This window comes from Piliocolobus tephrosceles, chromosome 3 (genome assembly GCF_002776525.5).
Source record: "Piliocolobus tephrosceles isolate RC106 chromosome 3, ASM277652v3, whole genome shotgun sequence".
NCBI lineage: Eukaryota > Metazoa > Chordata > Mammalia > Primates > Cercopithecidae > Piliocolobus > Piliocolobus tephrosceles.
This window is the reverse complement of record NC_045436.1, coordinates 182,893,717-182,911,522: the sequence shown is the minus strand read 5'-3', so window position 1 is coordinate 182,911,522 and position 17,806 is coordinate 182,893,717. Positions and strand designations below refer to the sequence as shown.

The window sequence follows — 17,806 nt, the reverse complement described above, 5'->3', positions numbered from 1 at the left end:
CTCCCTGGGAGCAGAGCCCTTCCAAGGCCCTGAGGTCAGGCCAGGGACACCCTGGCCTCTGGGAGCTGCAGGGTGGGGCTGTGCATGGGCTGGGTAGGGTCAGCAAGCAGCCAGTCACTGAGGGGCTTTTAGCGCCCATTTTCCTGATGACTACGTCCAGTCCTGGAAGCCACAAGCCAGGCGGGCAGCAGACCCGGCCGGCCCTCCCCCCAGCTCACCGGCTCCCATGGGCCCCAGACCTCCTCGGGCTTTGCCTGAAGATGGGAGCAGTTGGCCTTTTCCTTGTGAGGGTGGACACGGAAGCTAACAGTCATGTGGGGTAAGGGGACCCAGACACCCGCAGCGTCCCCCGCAGGGCAGTGCCTTCCCCTCCTGGGAACCCACCTCACCAGTCCCAACCCTCCTCAGTTGGACCCTGAGCCCCCCCGTGGAGCCTGGAACCTCGGGCCGGCTCAGGCTCTGCCAGCAGCTCTTCGTCATCCTCCCTCGGAGCCGGGCTGTGCTCCCCAAGCCAAGGGTCTCCAGGCCCTGCCCTTCATTCTAGGCCGGGCAGGCAGCCAGTCCCAGGCCTGTGTCCTCCTGGGGGGCAGGGGTAGGGACCTCTCGGGGCCGGGAACTCAGGCGGCTTAGGTGCCTGAGGCTCGGCCCCAGGTTAGTTAACGCAGCCTCTGCTCCTCGCCAGTCAGGTACGCAGGCCGCGCCGGGCTGCCCCAGGCCTGCCGCGCACACCGGAGGCTCGGCCTGGAATGCCGTCCTGCCCTCCTCCACCTGAGGAATTCCCGCTCACACCACAGGGTTCAGCTCCGCGGCATCTTGGCGAAGCCTCCTGACATCCCGACCCCCGCCGAGACCTCCCCTCTGAGCTCCTGAGCACAGTCCCAGGGGACCCGAGCTGCGCGCTGCGCAAACCGAGGCCTGCGCTCGCCCTCGGTGCGCCCCGTACCCGCCGTCCCCAGGGCCGCCCCGCGGTGCCATTGGGGGCCTCGCCCGCCTGCCCCGGCTCCCACGCCCTCGAGACCGCCGGACGCCCCCGCCCGGCCACGCCCCCTCGGATGCCCCGCTCCGCCCCGAGAGGGCGTGCCTTGCGCCCCGGCGAGTCGGGCGGGGGCCGGGCGGGAGCGGGGCGGGGCCGGGGCGGGGCGCGGACCGTCCCCCACTGGCTGCGGCGCGCGGGGCAGCCCAGGCTCAGTGCGCGGTGGCGGCGGCGGTGGCGGCGTCGCGAGCAGCTGGCGCCGCGCGGTCCTGCTCTGCCGGTCGCACGGACGCACCGGCGGGCCGCCGGCCGGAGGGACGGGGCGGGAGCTGGGCCTGCGGACAGCGAGCCGGAGTGGGAGCCGCGCCTAGCGAGCCGGACCCCGGCGCCCGCCAGGTCGGTGCTCGGGTCCGGGCAGGCGCGCGGAAGGGTCCAACAGTGCTCGTGGAGGGGCCGGGCGCGGCAGTCGCGGAACCACAGCAGTCCCTGCGGCGGGCCGGGCCGGGGCGCGGGCTTCCCGCTCCGGAAAGTTTGCCGCCGCCGCCGCCGCCCTGGGAGGGCTCTGCAGCAGCCAGGGAGGGAAGGGGGAGGAGGGAGGAACCGCGGCGGGGAGGAGGCGGCCGGCGCCAGGCGGCCCGGGAGCTCTGGGCGGCGGCGGCGGCGGCGGGCGGGGCGGCTGGGGGTCGGAGGGGTCGGGGCGCAGGAGCCGGCCACCGCTGCTTTCGTCCCTACCCGCGCCGCTAACGAGCTGCCCTCCTCCTCCCGCAGTCTCCCGAGCGGCGCCCGCCTCCCGCCGGTGCCCGCTCCGGGCCGTGGGGGCAGCATGCCCGCGTGCGCTGCCTGAGGACGCCGCGGCCCCCGCCCCCGCCATGGGCGCCCCTGCCTGCGCCCTCGCGCTCTGCGTGGCAGTGGCCATCGTGGCCGGCGCCTCCTCGGAGTCCTTGGGGACGGAGCAGCGCGTCGTGGGGCGAGTGGCAGGTAAGAAGGGACCCATTGGGCACGGGAGGGGCCGGCCCGTGCGGGCAGAGGCCTTGGGGACGGGAACCGGCCCCGGGTCGGAGGGGACTCCGGGTGTGAGTGACGCCCCGGGGTCAGCGCCCAGATTCCGCTGCCTCCTTCCTGGACAGCGCGGCCGGCGGTAGCGCGGCGACTTGTGGGACGCCTGGAGTCGCAGCTACCCCCCAAATTCGAGGCCGCCACGGGGAGCCAGGCCGGGGGTTGGCGTCCGCAGCCCCGTCCCCTGCGGCTCCCCAGCCCTGACCTGTCCGGAGGGCGCGGGTTTCCCCATTTCCACGATTCCCGCTGTTCTTCGGGCTCTGCGCAGACGGAAAGTTCCCATTGTTGGCGTCCCCCTCCCCCGGGCCCCAGTTTGTGGCCAGCTTCGGCCAAGGGGAGAGGCCGGACTTCTGAGGGTGGGTGTGCGCGTCAGCGAAGCCCGGCCCCTGCCCGCCGGACGAGGCTGCAGCCTCCAGCGCCCCCGCTGCCGACCCTGCCAGTGCCTGGGGGCTGAGGGCGCTTCCCCGTGGGTGCGCGCCGAGCTCCAGGCAAGCGAGGAGCGCGTGTCCCAGCGTCGCGGGCCCTAGACCGGGCTGGCGGTCCAGGTCCTGCGGGATGTCGAGGGTCTGAAGGGAGGTGAGGGGAAGGGGCGCCCGGCCCGCCCTGCACGCGCGCCGCGGTTCCTCGCGGGTCGGGCCGAGAGCTCCGGTGCCGCCGCCCCGTACACGCTGCCGGCTCCGGGCGGGCGAAGGGGGCGCGCACAGCCCAGCCCGGCGGCCGCGCGGAGGGAGGCCTTGGCCCGGTGAGCTCGCGCCCCACCCGGGCCCAGGCCCGAACAGCCGCTCCTTTGTACCTCGGCGCGGCCACAGACCGCGCATTGATGGCGGCGCGGCGGCTCGCGGGGAGGTGTGAGCGGCTGCGGGCGCGGCGGGCCGGGGAGGGCGCCGGGAGGGCCGAGGCAGATGGCGGCCGCCCCGCCCGCGCCCCCGCGCCCCTTTCTCCGGCGGCGGCTGCAGCCTCCCGGAACAATGTCATTTTTTTTTATGAATGAAAGTGGCCCGGCGCTTGAATGTGCGTGTCATTCAGCGGCGTGACAGGGGCCGTCGGGAGGTCAGCGCGCGCTTTTAGCGCCTGCTCGGGCGGCCCCGCTTCCAGGGGTGCGGGAGGGGCGGCCGCGGGGGGAGCCTGGCTTTCGTATTCTCATTCAGATAAAGATATTACTCCCTACGGCCCGGGAATGTCAGCCAGCCCCGGGGAGGGGCGGCGGCCGGGCTGCGGAGCCTTTCCCGGACCCCCTGCGGGCGCGCGGGGCCTCCCCTACTCGCTCCTGGAACGCCCCGCCCCCCGCCTTGGGGCGGCGACCCCGCCCGCACTGGAGCTGGTGAAACAGGTAGTGAGTTAGTTGATCGGTCAATAAACTTAATCCGGTTCCTTAACAAGATGGGCCGGGCAGTAAAAATACAAAGACCTCGTGAAATGTACTGAGGTCTAGGCTAGCGCTTGCCTGGGAACATAAATTATGGAGCCTTGGCTGGCAGTGGTCAAGGGCGGTGGGGAAGGTTTTGGCCCCTGGACTGCCCTGGCCACCCCAGGCCCTGCCAGGACAGTCCCCATCTCCCCGGGGCCCCGTTCCTGGTTGGAACCTAGGGATCTCCCAGGGGCCGTGTTCCTGGTTGGAACCTAGGGGGACCCCCCAGGGTGCAGGGAGGAGGACAAGGTCGGCTTTCCCACAGCCCCACCCCACCCAGCAGGGCTCTCGGGGTGCAGGATCTTTTCTGAAGGTGCTGGCTGCAACCTCCCCCACCCCTCCTCTGCCGGGCTGGACTTTGAGCCGCGTGGGCCTCTGGGTGGTTCATTAACCTGGGCTGAGCCTGGCCTCCAGGTCCTTGTGTGAGCCCAGGAATCCCTCCTTCCTCACCCCCCAGCCCCCCAGCTCTCAGGTCTCACTTGGAGCTGGAACTGGGAATGGGGCACCCCTTGTTACAGCTGAGCTTGGGTGGGAGCCCAGGGACTCGGGGGTCTCCTGGAGGAGGGGGGTCCAAAGTCACCCCATCTGGGGAGGCAGGCAGCGCTCACCTGAGTGATTGAGGAGTGAATGAGCTGGGAGTGGAGCCACCTTTGGTGGGGTGGGGGGTTGGCCTGGACCTCCAGGCTGCCAGCCCAGGCTCGGGTACCCTCTTCGAACCTCAGTTTCCTCACCTGTCCAAGAGAACCGATAATGGCAGGCTGTTTGAAGGATTAGGCTGGATAACCCTGGCAAGCCCTCTTTAGCCTGCCCAGCCTCTAGATCTCTTTTTTCCTGACTTTATTGTGAAACTCTCTAGAGGAATGTCTCCAGGTGGGGAGACCGGGAGGCTGGACTTCTGGAGGCCTCCTCCTCTTAGGCTGTTTTATGGCCCCTGCCTGGCAGTCCCCCCTGTCCCCCAGAGAGCTGCAGAGAACTTCGTGTGCATCCAAAATCAAAACGTGTTGTTCCATGACCCTAAGCCCTCATCTCACCCCAAAACCCAGATAGACCCCTGGGGCAGCCAGCTCTGGAAGTGAGTCTGAATTTGCTCCTTGTTCTCTGGGGTCAACCCAAGGGGCTTATGATGGAGCAAGCCTCCCCCACCCTCTCACCCATGCGCCTTCACATGCACTGGGCCTGCCCTGCAGAGACCCAGAACCTGGAGAAAGGTTCCCCAGGCCAGAGTTTGGCCTAATGGACATCAGTCCTGGGGCAAGAGACCCAGGGCAGGGAGCGCCTTTCACCCTCACTCTCACTTCTCCAGCCACTTAACAGGGTGTGGTGCCTTCCCTGAGCTCCTGGGCCTGTGGGGTGGGAGTTTTACATTGTGCCACATTGGGGGAAACCGAGGTACATGACCCGTGAGTGGCAGAGTCTCTGGGACTAGGAAACGTCCCCCAGGTCCAGCACAACCCCTCTGGCACACAGCAGAGGGCTGTTGTTGGCATATGGAGCCCAAGTAGAGGTTGGCACTGTGTGGGGTTGGGGGCCTGCAGGAGCATGTGTTGTGGGATCCATAGAAGGCTCGGCTACCCCGCCTTGGGTACAGCAGGAGTTTTGTCTACGATGTGTTTGGGCACCAGTGTCTGTGTGGTGTCAGTGGGGCCTCCCTTTTGTTGATCAAGAAAAAAAGAATCCTTCCTGGGGCCACTGGGGGGCTAAAGCTCTCCCGTGCCTGGCAGCTGGGTGGGGTATGGGGGCTCCACCCAACTGCTGACTCCCCGGGGGGGGGGGTCAGACCTTGAGCTCATAGTGGCCGCTCATGCCTTGTGTCACAGCGTCCTTCACCTGGTGTTCCCCACCCAGCCCCTGCTGGGGTGCCCTGGCCTCTGTTGGCACCTAGTAGGCAGGCAGTCGGGGGGCAGTCAGGGCTCCCCCCTCCCCACCACACACGGGCAGATGGCCACCGGTGTGGCTGGCCTGGGGCTGCGCTGTCCCCCGTTCCCCCGCGCTGGACCAGGCTGAAGCGAATACTTGTGTGGATGGCTTGACCTGTTGTCTCCACTCAGACCAAACCGGAACCAACCGGCTGTTGCCCTTGGGCCAGGGCCTGCAGCTGAGGCTGCCATGACCAGCCTGTTCTCGGCCTTCTGGGGGGCCTCGAGCAGCTCCCAGCTCTGGGTGGTCCCCACAAGACACTGGCCAGAACTGGAGGGCTGGAGGTCAGGCTGGGAGCCCCCCTGGCTGCAGGGTCCCCGCAGGGGCAGTCCTTGAGCTGTGGGTCCCTGTGGGGTGAGGGCTCCCGCGATGCTTCAGGGGATGAGTGTGGGCCCTTGTGGCTGGCAGGGTCATGCTGGGCACTGGGCGCGTGTGGCTGGATTAGGTGGGTTGGAGAGAATAGGGCCTGGCCAGGCAGTCAGGGACTGGTGTGGCCAGAGTGGGCAGCTGGGTCCCCGAATCTAGGCCACGCGTCTGCAGAATGACAAGTGATGGCGCAACCCGCCCAGCTGGGTCTGAAGAAGGAGGCTGCCTGGGGGACCACCCACTCCCGTCCCGGCCCCAAGCCCAGGCCTCCCGCCTGCACGCATTGTCTGGCCCTGGCAGGGAAGCCTAGGGGTGATGGTCCCCCCAGCCCTGCCCCTGCTGTGTCCTTGGGTCACAGGCTTTGGTGGCCCCGGGGAGCTGGGCAGCTGCTGGGGAGGGACCCAGGGGCCACCTGCACGTCTGCCCCTGTGGGTGACCCCAACCCCAGCTTCTCAGCCCCCAGGGAGGGACCAGGGCTGCTGACCTGCTCTGTGGCTGTCACAGCTTCCTGCCCCCAGCCTGGTCCTCATCTGTGAGGGGGCCCCAGTCCCCCTGCAGGCAGCAGGACCCCACCACCAGGCCCCCTTGAGGGCCCGCCTGGGCCTCCCCAGTCCCCGGCTTGTGAGACCCCCCTGGCCGGACCCAGCGACGTGTTCGTAGTTTGCTCTTCTTGGTGTGTTTTCTGTCATGACTGCTGTGTGGAGCTTCCATAGGAACTGCAGGATACAGAACCTTGTCCGCCCCAGGGAGCCCCCACCCCCGCCCCGGCCCCCTTGCGCTGCTCCGGCCTGTGCTCTGCCTGGTGAACCCGCGCATTGCCCCCGAGATCTGTCCATGTGGCCACGTGACCCTGTACCTCCTCCTTCTCGCCTGTTCTGTTCCCTGGCTGTCCATCTGAACTGCTCTTCAGGCCCATACGGGGTGCGGGGGCTGCTGAGAGGGACGGACCCCTCCTGGGGTGAATGTGTGCCACGAGGGGGATGGCTGACCAACCCTGTCGTGGTACCTCTGTCGAGCTCAGTATCCTCTGAGCTCCATTTCAGCCGAAGGCCAGCAAAGGGCAGCCTGTCCCCTTTGCCCCCAACACCTGCTCATTGTGGTGCCACCTGTGAGACAAGCATGGATTTTATGTTTTCAAGCAGTTGAACAAATCAAAAGAACGAAGAGTCACACTTTGTGACACTTTGAGATTTGAATTCTTCGCATCCGTAAATGAAGCGTTGTGGGGGCACCGCTGTGGGGTTGGCTGCAGGTTGTGTGGGGAAGGTGGCTGTCACACCAAGGCAGACCAGAGTCCTTGGGACAGAGACTGGTTGGCAAAGCTGAAGATAGAGACCTCTGGCCCTTTCGGGGCACGGTTTCCAGCCCCTGGTCTGGTGGGACCCTGGATCCGGGTCAGAGCCTTCCTCACTCAGGGTGGCTGAGGCCTCCACTGCTGTGTCTGTAAACAGTGCCGGGTTTGGGGGTGCCTGCCTCATGGTCACCCATCTTGCCCACAGAAGTCCCCGGCCCAGAGCCCAGCCAGCAGGAGCAGTTGGTCTTCGGCAGCGGGGACGCTGTGGAGCTGAGCTGTCCCCCGCCCGGGGGTGGTCCCATGGGGCCCACTGTCTGGGTCAAGGATGGCGCAGGGCTGGTGCCCTCGGAGCGTGTCCTGGTGGGGCCCCAGCGGCTGCAGGTGCTGAATGCCTCCCACGAGGACTCTGGGGCCTACAGCTGCCGGCAGCGACTCACACAGCGCGTACTTTGCCACTTCAGCGTGCGGGTGACAGGTGAGCTCTGGGGCCACACCAGCTACAGAAAAGAGCCGAGTGCCGGGCTCCCTGAGTCCCTGCGTGGGTCAGGAGCGACTGGGGGTCTCTCTGGTCATTGGTGGAGAGGAGGGCACCCCCAAGAAGTGCTGCCTAAATGGGGGACCCTTCCTCACCTGGAGGGGCACCTGGGGGCCTCCTGGGGCAGGTTGAGCATTGGACGTGGCCGTCTCTGCCTTGCAGACGCTCCATCCTCGGGAGATGACGAAGACGGGGAGGATGAGGCTGAGGACACAGGTGTGGACACAGGTGGGAGCAGGGTCAAGGATCAGGCCAACCAGGGTAGGGCCTGCTGCCACTGCCAAGCCCTGCCCTCCACAGGCAGCTAAGGGCCTAAGGCCCCGGGACAACCTCCCTGGGGTCACCCCGAAGGTCCATTCCCCTCAGGATGCAGGAGGGGCTGAGCCACTGACATGGCTCTAGATGCCTGACACTGGCTCCCTGGTGGCAGGGTTGTGGTGCACGGGGACACCCGTGTTGCTGATGGGGAGACTGAGGCACAGGGCCCTGGGGGTTCTAGGAGCAGGAGGAGGCCAGGGCTGGCCTGTGGAGCTCTGGTTTTGGCTATAGGTGAGGTGGATGCTGTAGGTATGAGTGCAGCAGGGCAGGGCGCTCAGGTGGCTGCCATGGGGTGGATGGACCCAGGGTGAGGTGGTAGGCCAGCCCGGGACACCTACCACAACCAGTGGCGGGCAGGGTGGCTGGCAGGAGGGTGGCTGGTGGGTGGGCTGCAGCTGTGGGAGAGCTGTCGGAGACGATGCCTGGTGTCCCGGCCTGGAACACTGGCAGGTGGACTTTGCCAAGTTGTAGAGCGGGGAGGTGGGACTTCTGGTTTTGGAGGAACTGTGAGGTGAGTGTGTGCAGGGGAGGGTCATCGTGGCACAGACATGGGGGGCAGTTACGATTTGCGGACTGATGGTGATGGTGTGTGGGCTGGGTCCCTGGGCCCGTGGGGTGAGCAGGTGAGGAGGGGAGGCTGAGTCCATGAGATAAACTGAGCTGGGGAAACTCACCCTGGGGGTTTCCAGGAGGCCTGGGAGGGAGCTCGCACCCTGGGGTGCCTCTTTCCAGCCTGTGTCCACACTGCTTCTTGCTGGGCCTCAGTGCCCCGATGGGTGTGTCCCTGGAGGGGCTGGCAGTGAGGTCACTGAGGGGAGGACTGCTCCCCTCCTGGGGGATGCCAGCTCAGCCTTGCCGGGAGTCCTGGCAGGAAGGCGGTCCCAGCCCCGAGGAAGGAGAAAAACCAGTTGGGCTGTGAGGAAGGGGTGGTGGGACCCCCGGACATCGAGACGGGAGGAGGCAGGGCCTGGGTGCCCGTCAGACTCGGAGCTCTGCAGAGGGTGGTGTAGGGTCTCTGATTCCCGTGGGCGCATGCTGCACAGCTGCCTCCAAGGCTCCTGGCTCTGCAGGCGACTGGGCTTCTCTCCTGACAAACTGCTCCCAGGTCCTGGCTTGTCCACTACATCAGGCTGCCCCCTTGGTCCTCAGTCTCCCTGTCGGTGGGCCTGGCCCCTGGCAAACCTCTCTGGGCGGGTGGGCTCCCCTGGACAATGCCCTGTGCTCCGCGACTTCACAGGTCCAGGCAGAGCATCTTGGAGGGAAGGGGAGGGGAAACATGGCCCAGCTCTGAGAAAGCCCCGGGGTGGGGACATGGTGTGGAGGCTCCTGGGAGCCTCATCCCACCCTCTTTCTACACAGGAGGGGAAACTGAGACTGGGGGTGGGCAGGGGCAGCTTTGGGAAGGAGGTTGTTCAGAGGGGCCTCTGCTCCCACTCGGGTCATGGCCTTCACGTGCACCTCGGCCAGCAGGGGCCCCTTACTGGACTCGGCCCGAGCGGATGGACAAGAAGCTGCTGGCCGTGCCGGCTGCCAACACCGTCCGCTTCCGCTGCCCGGCTGCTGGCAACCCCACTCCCTCCATCTCCTGGCTGAAGAATGGCAAGGAGTTCCGCGGCGAGCACCGCATCGGAGGCATCAAGGTGGGCGCGGCAGGGTGGCTCTGGGCCTGGCAGGCGCGGTGGTCGCTGCCTCCACTCACTTGTGCCCCGCTGCAGCTGCGGCACCAGCAGTGGAGCCTGGTCATGGAAAGTGTGGTGCCCTCGGACCGCGGCAACTACACCTGCGTGGTGGAGAACAAGTTTGGCAGCATCCGGCAGACATACACGCTGGACGTGCTGGGTGAGGGCCTTGGGCCGGCGTGGGCTCTGGGGCGGCAGTGGCGGCAACGGCGAGGGGGGGGGTGGCCCCTGAGCATCATCTGCCCCCACAGAGCGCTCCCCGCACCGGCCCATCCTGCAGGCGGGGCTGCCGGCCAACCAGACGGCGGTGCTGGGCAGCGATGTGGAGTTTCACTGCAAGGTGTACAGTGACGCGCAGCCCCACATCCAGTGGCTCAAGCACGTGGAGGTGAATGGCAGCAAGGTGGGCCCCGATGGCACACCCTACGTCACCGTGCTCAAGGTGGGCCACCGTGTGCTCATGGGTGCCGCGGCTCAGGCTCCTGGGCTGGCCCCAAGGGTGCCCCATGGCTGGGGGTTGCGTGAGGATTGGGGTCTAGGGGTTGGAGCTTCGGGGGAAGAAGCTGTGGGGGTGCTGGTGGGGCCGAGTCTCAGCCACCCCACACCTCGGACCACAGGCAGCTGCGGTGGGACTTGTTTCTGTGTCTGCAGAGGGCCAACCTCGGCCACTGAATCCCTGACATGGAGCTGCCCACAGGGGCCTCTCGGGGGTGGGTGTGGCTCGGGCAGCAGTGGTGCCCCAGGACAGGAGGGCAGTGGCCAAGCCCTCCAGGCCCCCTCTGAACCTCAGAGGCAGCGGCCGAGCCCCGACCTGGCCAATGGGCAGTCGTCAGCTGTGTGCGTTGGGGCCCGAGCTTACTGTCTGCCTGCGTCCCGGAGCCCTTAGCTTTGTTCCCACGGCTGCCGGGTGGGGACCACTGAATTGGGACGGTTGCGACATTCAAAGCCCAAAGAGAAACATCTGTTCAGAGAGAAGACGGTCTGATGGGGGCGGGGAGCAGGCCCAGGGCGAGGGTGGAGTCCAGACCCTGCCCAGACAGAGGCCACCTCCGGCCCTGTCCAGGGCCTAGGTTCTGCAAGAGCCCGGGGGAGGGCAGGCCAGCGCCCAGGGGCTGTCTGAGGGTCTGGGCTGGGTTGTTGGGGTGGAGGCAGAGACGTGCATCCTGTGGAATCACAGCCACCATGAAGTGCCTCCACGCCTCCTCCAGGCAGCCTTCCGGGCTGACGCAGCCCAGCTTCCATCTGTACCTTGGGGGTCTCCCATATCCTGCCTCGTGCCCGGCGGGGCTGCCTCTGGGGCGTGCCTGAGCCGGGTCTCTTGTCCCCGCAGTCCTGGATCAGTGAGAGTGTGGAGGCCGACGTGCGCCTCCGCCTGGCCAATGTGTCGGAGCGGGACGGGGGCGAGTACCTCTGTCGAGCCACCAATTTCATAGGCGTGGCCGAGAAGGCCTTTTGGCTGAGCGTTCACGGGCCCCGAGCAGGTAACCACTCTGTCCCATGCCGGCCGGCACAAGAGCTCCAGCTCCAAGGCCCTGGCCGCGCGCCCTGCACGCCCCGCACGCCCAGCCCTGCTCGCTCCCGCCCCCGGCTCGCGCTCCGCTCGTGGCCGCCTCGGCAAGGCTGGCAGCTCCAGCCTCCACGGTGACCGCCCGCTTCGAGCCCTGTGGTCTGCGCCGACCCTTCCCGCACGCCTGCGCCCGCACAGGAGGTGCCCGGTGCCCACCGGGCCGGCTCCGTGCCGTCTGTGAGCGCCCCCTGCCGCCTCTCTCCGCCCCCGCCCGCTGCCTGCTCGCTTCCGCAGCCTGTGTCCGTGTGTCCATCCTCCACCTGCACCCGCCCGGCTCTGCGCTAACCCGCATGCTGCCTGCCCGCCTGCCGCTCACCTGGGACAGAGGACTCGCCGGTGGAGGGGCCTGGCTTCGGGCTCGGTACCGGTGCACCAGGCGGAGGGCCCTCGGCCGCGTGGCGGTGACCAAGTTGGCGGTGGCTGAGGAGTTGGTGGTGGCGGCGTTTTCCTTGCAGCGGCTGGATCCTGCCGTGTGGACTCTGTGCGGTGCCCGCAGGGCGGTGCTGGCGCTCGCCTATCGCTCTGCTCTCTCTTTGTAGACGGCGGGCGCTAATACCACCGATAAGGAGCTAGAGGTTCTGTCCTTGCACAACGTCACCTTTGAGGACGCCGGGGAGTACACCTGCCTGGCGGGCAATTCTATTGGGTTTTCCCATCACTCTGCGTGGCTGGTGGTGCTGCCAGGTACCGGCTTCTGCTGCTGCTGCTCCGCACTGTCTCGGGGACGCTGGCTCGGGACATGCCAAAGCCGCCAGGACGGACGGGAATCCTGTAGCTTATGGCCGCCCCACTCCTCGAGCCCTCACACCTGGCCCTGTGCCCCTTGTGGGCACAAAGTTGGCCTGGCCCGGTCCTGGTCCCAGAGGGGCCCCATCAGCCTCCTCGAGCCCCCTTCCTGTCTGGGTCCCCAAAGGCCCCTCCTGCGGCTCTGGTGTCTCCTGGGCGCCTGGTGGCGGTGTGGGACTGGCTGGCTCTGCTGGGCTCCTCCTCTCCAGGGTCTGGCCTTCCAGACTCACCCGAGTTACTGACCGCAAGACCCTCCAGACAAGGCGGGTGCTGAGGTTCTGAGCCCCCTCCCGCCTCCAGTGGTGCCTGCAGCTCTGAGCCAGGGGCAGCCATGGGGGCCGGGGTGGGGGCCAGGCCAGGCCTCAATGCCCGTGTCTTTGCAGCCGAGGAGGAGCTGGTGGAGGCTGACGAGGCGGGCAGTGTGTACGCAGGCATCCTCAGCTACGGGGTGGGCTTCTTCCTGTTCATCCTGGTGGTGGCGGCTGTGACGCTCTGCCGCCTGCGCAGCACCCCCAAGAAAGGCCTGGGCTCCCCCACCGTGCACAAGATCTCCCGCTTCCCACTCAAGCGACAGGTAACAGAAAGTAGATACCAGGTTCTGAGCTGCCTGCCCGCCGGGCCTCCCGGACTCCCCCTCGGCCCACGCTGGTCCTTGGCTGTGCGAGTCCTCTCTGCAGCCAGGCGGGCTCACCTCTCCTTGTCTCTGGTCACCATGTAGAGCCCAGGGTACTTTGGGACACAAAACATTCTAAAAATCTTCATTCAATGCTGGTGGAAGTCAGAATGCCCCCGCTTCCGGCCCAGCACTGACCCCCAGCTGTACCTCCACGCCCCATCGCCCACACGGCGCCAACCTGCCCCTGCTGACCCAAGCAGGTGTCCCTGGAGTCCAACGCGTCCATGAGCTCCAACACACCGCTGGTGCGCATTGCAAGGCTGTCCTCAGGGGAGGGTCCCACGCTGGCCAACGTCTCCGAGCTTGAGCTGCCTGCTGACCCCAAATGGGAGCTGTCTCGGGCCCGGTCAGTGGTGCTGAGGGCTGGCGTGGGCTGTAGGGGGCTCGGTGGTGGGGGTGAAACAGCCACCAGGCAGGGGCCCGGCTGCGTTTAGGGGCCATCAGGGATGTGGTGGATGTTGGGTGTAGCTGGGGCTCTGTGGAGATGCTCCTGGGAGGGGTGCATGACAGGGACTGCCCCTCTCAAGGTGCCGTGTTTGGAGGGGCAGCAAGGGCGGGAGGCAGTAGGTGACACTCTTCATCCTTATGAGCAGGCTGTAGGGGGAGCATGGAGGGCTTCCTGGAGGTGGTGTCTCTGGGCGTCAAGGGCTGGGCCAGGTGGGAGTGGGGACCATGGTGGGCTGAGAGTGGATGAGCTTGCATGCTCATGGCCCCTCTGCCTCCACTGCCAGGCTGACCCTGGGTAAGCCCCTTGGGGAGGGCTGCTTCGGCCAGGTGGTCATGGCGGAGGCTATCGGCATTGACAAGGACCGGGCCGCCAAGCCTGTCACCGTAGCCGTGAAGATGCTGAAAGGTGAGGAGGGGGCGGCCAGGGGTGCAGGGCTGGGCTGGGGGTGCCGCCGCCTGACACAGGCCCTCCCTCCTTGCACAGATGATGCCACTGACAAGGATCTGTCAGACCTGGTGTCTGAGATGGAGATGATGAAGATGATTGGGAAACACAAGAACATCATCAACCTGCTGGGCGCCTGCACGCAGGGCGGTAGGTGTGGTGGTAGCGGCGGTGGTGCCAGTGGGCAGCCCTCCTGGGTCTGGCAGCCCCTCTGAGGAGCCCGTGCCCCCAGGGCCCCTGTACGTGCTGGTGGAGTACGCGGCCAAGGGCAACCTGCGGGAGTTTCTGCGGGCGCGGCGGCCCCCGGGCCTGGACTACTCCTTCGACACCTGCAAGCCGCCTGAGGAGCAGCTCACCTTCAAGGACCTGGTGTCCTGTGCCTACCAGGTGGCCCGAGGCATGGAGTACCTCGCCTCCCAGAAGGTGAGCAGGGTGGCAGGTGTGGGTGGAGCAGGCTGGGCACTGCCCTGACATGCTGGGAGCAGCAGGGAGAGGTGGAGAGGCTTCAGCCCTGCCTCCCATCCCTTCCCCAGTGCATCCACCGGGACCTGGCTGCTCGAAACGTGCTGGTGACCGAGGACAACGTGATGAAGATCGCAGACTTCGGGCTGGCCCGCGACGTGCACAACCTCGACTACTACAAGAAGACCACCAACGTGAGCCCGGCCCTGGGGTGGGGGTGGGGGCCACGCCAGCAGGACACCTGGCGCCAACACCGCCTTCCCACCCCCTCCTAGGGCCGGCTGCCCGTGAAGTGGATGGCACCTGAGGCCCTGTTTGACCGCGTCTACACCCACCAGAGTGACGTGTATGTGTCCTCCAGACCCCTGGCTTCAGGGGTGGAGGCGGGAACTGGGCAGAGCCAGGACCCCAGCGGCAGCCCCCACGCCTGTGCCCTGGGGCTCTTGGGCGTGGTCTCTACCCCTCCCTGGGGCAGCAGCGCAGCCCTGGCCCGTTCCCCTGGTGCCCGCCCAGGTGTCTGTCCTGGGAGTCTCAGGACAGCCTGACCTCGCCTCCCCCTGCAGCTGGTCCTTTGGGGTCCTGCTCTGGGAGATCTTCACGCTGGGGGGCTCTCCGTACCCCGGCATCCCTGTGGAGGAGCTCTTCAAGCTACTGAAGGAGGGCCACCGAATGGACAAGCCGGCCAACTGCACACACGACCTGTGAGCGCCATCCCTGGCCCTCCACTGGGTCCTCGGGTGGGAGGCCCTCCAGGGCAGGGCGGGGTAGGGACGGGCAGCCCTTCAGGCTGTTCCCGAATAAGGTGGGAGGTGGTGGGGCTCACACCTGAGCACCCTGCCCGCAGGTACATGATCATGCGGGAGTGCTGGCACGCTGCGCCCTCCCAGAGGCCCACCTTCAAGCAGCTGGTGGAGGACCTGGACCGTGTCCTCACTGTGACGTCCACCGACGTGAGTGCTGGCTCTGGCCTAGTGCCACCCCATGCCCCCCCTGCCCCCGGCCATCCTGCCTCCCAGAGTGCTGAGGTGTGGGGCGGGCCCTCTGGGGCACAGAGCGGTGGCTGTGCGAAGAGGGGCTTTGTGGGACAGCGCTCACCCCGCCTCCCACCAGCAGGAGTACCTGGACCTGTCAGCGCCCTTCGAGCAGTACTCCCCCGGCGGCCAGGACACCCCCAGCTCCAGCTCCTCAGGGGATGACTCCGTGTTTGCCCACGACCTGCTGCCCCCAGCCCCACCCAGCAGTGGGGGCTCGCGGACGTGAAGGGCCACTGGTCCCCAACAATGTGAGGGGTCCCTAGCAGTCCACCTTGCTGCTGGTGCACAGCCACTGCCCGGCATGAGACTCAGTGCAGATGGAGAGACAGCTACACAAAGCTTCAGTCTGTGTGCATGTGTGTGTGTGTGTGTGTGTGTGTGCGCGCGCGCGCGCACGTGCACATCTGTGTGTGTGTCTGCATGCATGCGCATCTCGTGGCCTCCAGGTGCAGAGGTACACCCTGGGTGTCCCTGCTGCTGTGCAACAGCCTCCTGACTGGTGCTGCAGCACCAAGGGGCCTTTGTTCTGGGGGGACCCAGTGCAGAATGTAAGTGGGTCCACCCGGTGGGACCCCTGTGGGGCAGGGAGCTGGGCCCAACATGGCCTCAGCCTCTACCTTTGCACCACGGGACATCACAGGGTGGGCCTCAACCCCTCCCACACCCAAAGCTGAGCCTGCAGGGAAGCCCTACGTGTCGAGCACCTTGTTCCTGGGGGTGTTAATGGCACTGCCCCCCGACCTCCAGGCTTTCCCAGTTCCCACCCTGCCCCTTAGAGACTGAAATTACGGGTACCTGAAGATGGGAGCCTCTACCTTTTATCCAAAAGGTTTATTCCAGAAACTAGTGTACATTTCTATAAATAGATGCTGTGTATATGGTATATATACATACATATATATAAAGTATATGGAAGAGGAAAAGACTGGTGCAACGGAGGCCTGCGACCCTGGGGGCACAGGAGGCACGCATGGCCCTGGGCGGGGAGGGAGGCCCCAGGGGTCTCACCCATGCAAGCAGAGGAGCAGGGCCTTTTCTGGCACCGCAGTTTTGTTTTAAAACTGGACCTGTATATTTGTAAAGCTATTTATGGGCCCCCGGCACCCTTGTTCCCACACCCCAACACTTCTAGCATTTAGCCAGCCACATGGCGGAGAGTTTTAATTTTTAACTTATTAACAGCCGAGAAGGTTTATCCTGCCTATAGAGGGACAGCCAAGAATGTACGTCCAGCCTGCACCGGCGCTGGAGGATTCCCTCCAAGCCTAAAAGGTCGTTAATAGTTGGAGGTGATTCCATTGAGTGAGGATATTTTATTTCCTTTGTCCTTCTTTTTCAGGGGAATTAGATTTCTATATGATGTTTCTTGAGGAGATTTATTTTTTGGACTTCAAAGCAAGCTGGTATTTTCATACAAATTCTTCTAATTGCTGTGTCCCAGGCGGGAGATGGTTTCCAGGGAGGGGCCGGCCCTGCGTGCAGGTTCAGATGTTGTTAGATGTTACAAGTTTATATATATCTATATATATAATTTATTGAGTTTTTACAAGATGTATTTGCTGTAGACTTAACACTTCTTACGCAATGCTTCTAGAGTTTTATAGCCTGGACTGCTACCTTTCAAAGCTTGGGGGGAAGCTGTGAATGCAGTCGGTTGGTTCTGTACTGTTGCTGGGCACTGAGTCTGGACGGCTGTCCCTTGCTTGCCTGCAGGGCCATGGTTCAGGGTGGTCTCTTCTTGAGACCCAGTGCATGGTGGCCAGAGGTGTCACCCAAACCTGCAGGTGCGATTTTGTTAACCCAGCGACGAACTTTGCAAAAAATAAAGACACCTGGTTCCTAACCTGGCTCTGAGGTTTCTGCCTCCCGTTCTTCTGGGATAGGGGAGGGAGGGGTCACTGGCCGCCAGGTGCTCCCAGGTGGATGCTGGCAGCAGCACCGAAGGTCTCCCTGGTGGTCTGGGAGCCCCAAGGGCAAGGAGAGTTTACGGGAGGGCCCTGGTGGGAGGGAGCAGGGTGCTTGGGGGTGCACTGCCCTGGCTGCTCCCAGCTCGTGGGTTCCTGAGGTGGTGGTGGTGGGGAGGGTCCTGTCCCACCAGCTGGGAGGCAGACCTTCCCTCATCACCCCACCCCTGGCATCCGCCTTCCCAGTCAACTGGGGAGCTTTCAGGGCATCCCCCCCATGGAGCCAAAAGTAAGCAAAACCCTCTTGGGGCCCTGGGGGGCTCCACAGGTGGCCACTCTCTGGGTCAGCCTCTGCCCTCCCAGGCCGGGCAACCAGTGCCCTCACTGCCTTGGGCTCCATCAGGGCCCCCCACAGTGACACAGCACCTTTGGGCAGATGAGGGGCTGATGGGGGTGCTGAGAACCCAGAGATGGAACTGGGCCCTTGCCCAAGTTCATAGCCCTAGCAGGGTGGGAGGACAACCTGGTGAGAGCAAGTCTGGGAAGGTTTCCTGGAGGAGGGGTGCCATCTCGTGACTCCCCACCACCCTCTCTGTTGTCCTCCCCTCTGCTTTCCCCATCTCTGCCGTTCTCCCTCTGCTCTCCTCCCCCATCCCCTCTGTTCTCCCCACCTCCTTCTGTCCTCTCTGCCATCCTCCCTCTTCTCTGCTGTCCTCCCCGCTGCTCTTGTCCCTTCTGCCATCCTCCTCGTCTCTCCTCCCCTCTGCTGGCTTGAGAGCAGGGTTTCCCAGCCGTGGGCTGCATGAACTTTCACTCTATACTCTGGCTCCAAACTCACCTTTCAGGTCAGGGGGTGTTCCTGACCCCCGTTTCCTGGGCAGGCAAAGGTTTAACTCAACCCCATTCAGGGAAGCACATGTGGGCGCAGGCCTGGTGGAG

At 65.5% G+C, this 17,806-nt stretch overlaps 1 protein-coding gene across 5 annotated transcripts; it reads left to right on the top strand.

Annotated features, from left to right (window-relative positions):
- Positions 1 to 1,187: 1,187 nt before the first annotated feature.
- FGFR3 (fibroblast growth factor receptor 3) lies at positions 1,188 to 16,811 on the top strand. Of its 5 annotated transcripts, none has more exons than XM_023206771.3 (18): positions 1,188 to 1,369; positions 1,742 to 1,951; positions 7,220 to 7,489; positions 7,712 to 7,777; positions 9,338 to 9,507; positions 9,583 to 9,706; positions 9,798 to 9,988; positions 11,653 to 11,797; positions 12,283 to 12,473; positions 12,773 to 12,921; positions 13,307 to 13,428; positions 13,507 to 13,617; positions 13,700 to 13,890; positions 14,001 to 14,123; positions 14,205 to 14,275; positions 14,493 to 14,630; positions 14,774 to 14,879; positions 15,043 to 16,811. In XM_023206771.3, exons 2-18 carry the CDS (start codon positions 1,843 to 1,845, stop codon positions 15,187 to 15,189), a joined length of 2,424 nt encoding a protein of 807 aa, XP_023062539.1. In that variant the 5' UTR covers positions 1,188 to 1,369; positions 1,742 to 1,842; the 3' UTR covers positions 15,190 to 16,811. The 5 variants fall into 5 exon arrangements, with proteins under 5 accessions (XP_023062539.1, XP_023062540.1, XP_023062538.1 ...); XM_023206772.2 differs by having other exon boundaries at positions 1,216 to 1,369; positions 12,776 to 12,921; XM_023206770.2 differs by lacking the exon at positions 11,653 to 11,797 and adding an exon at positions 10,877 to 11,027 and having other exon boundaries at positions 1,216 to 1,369; positions 12,776 to 12,921.
- Positions 16,812 to 17,806: the final 995 nt, after the last annotated feature.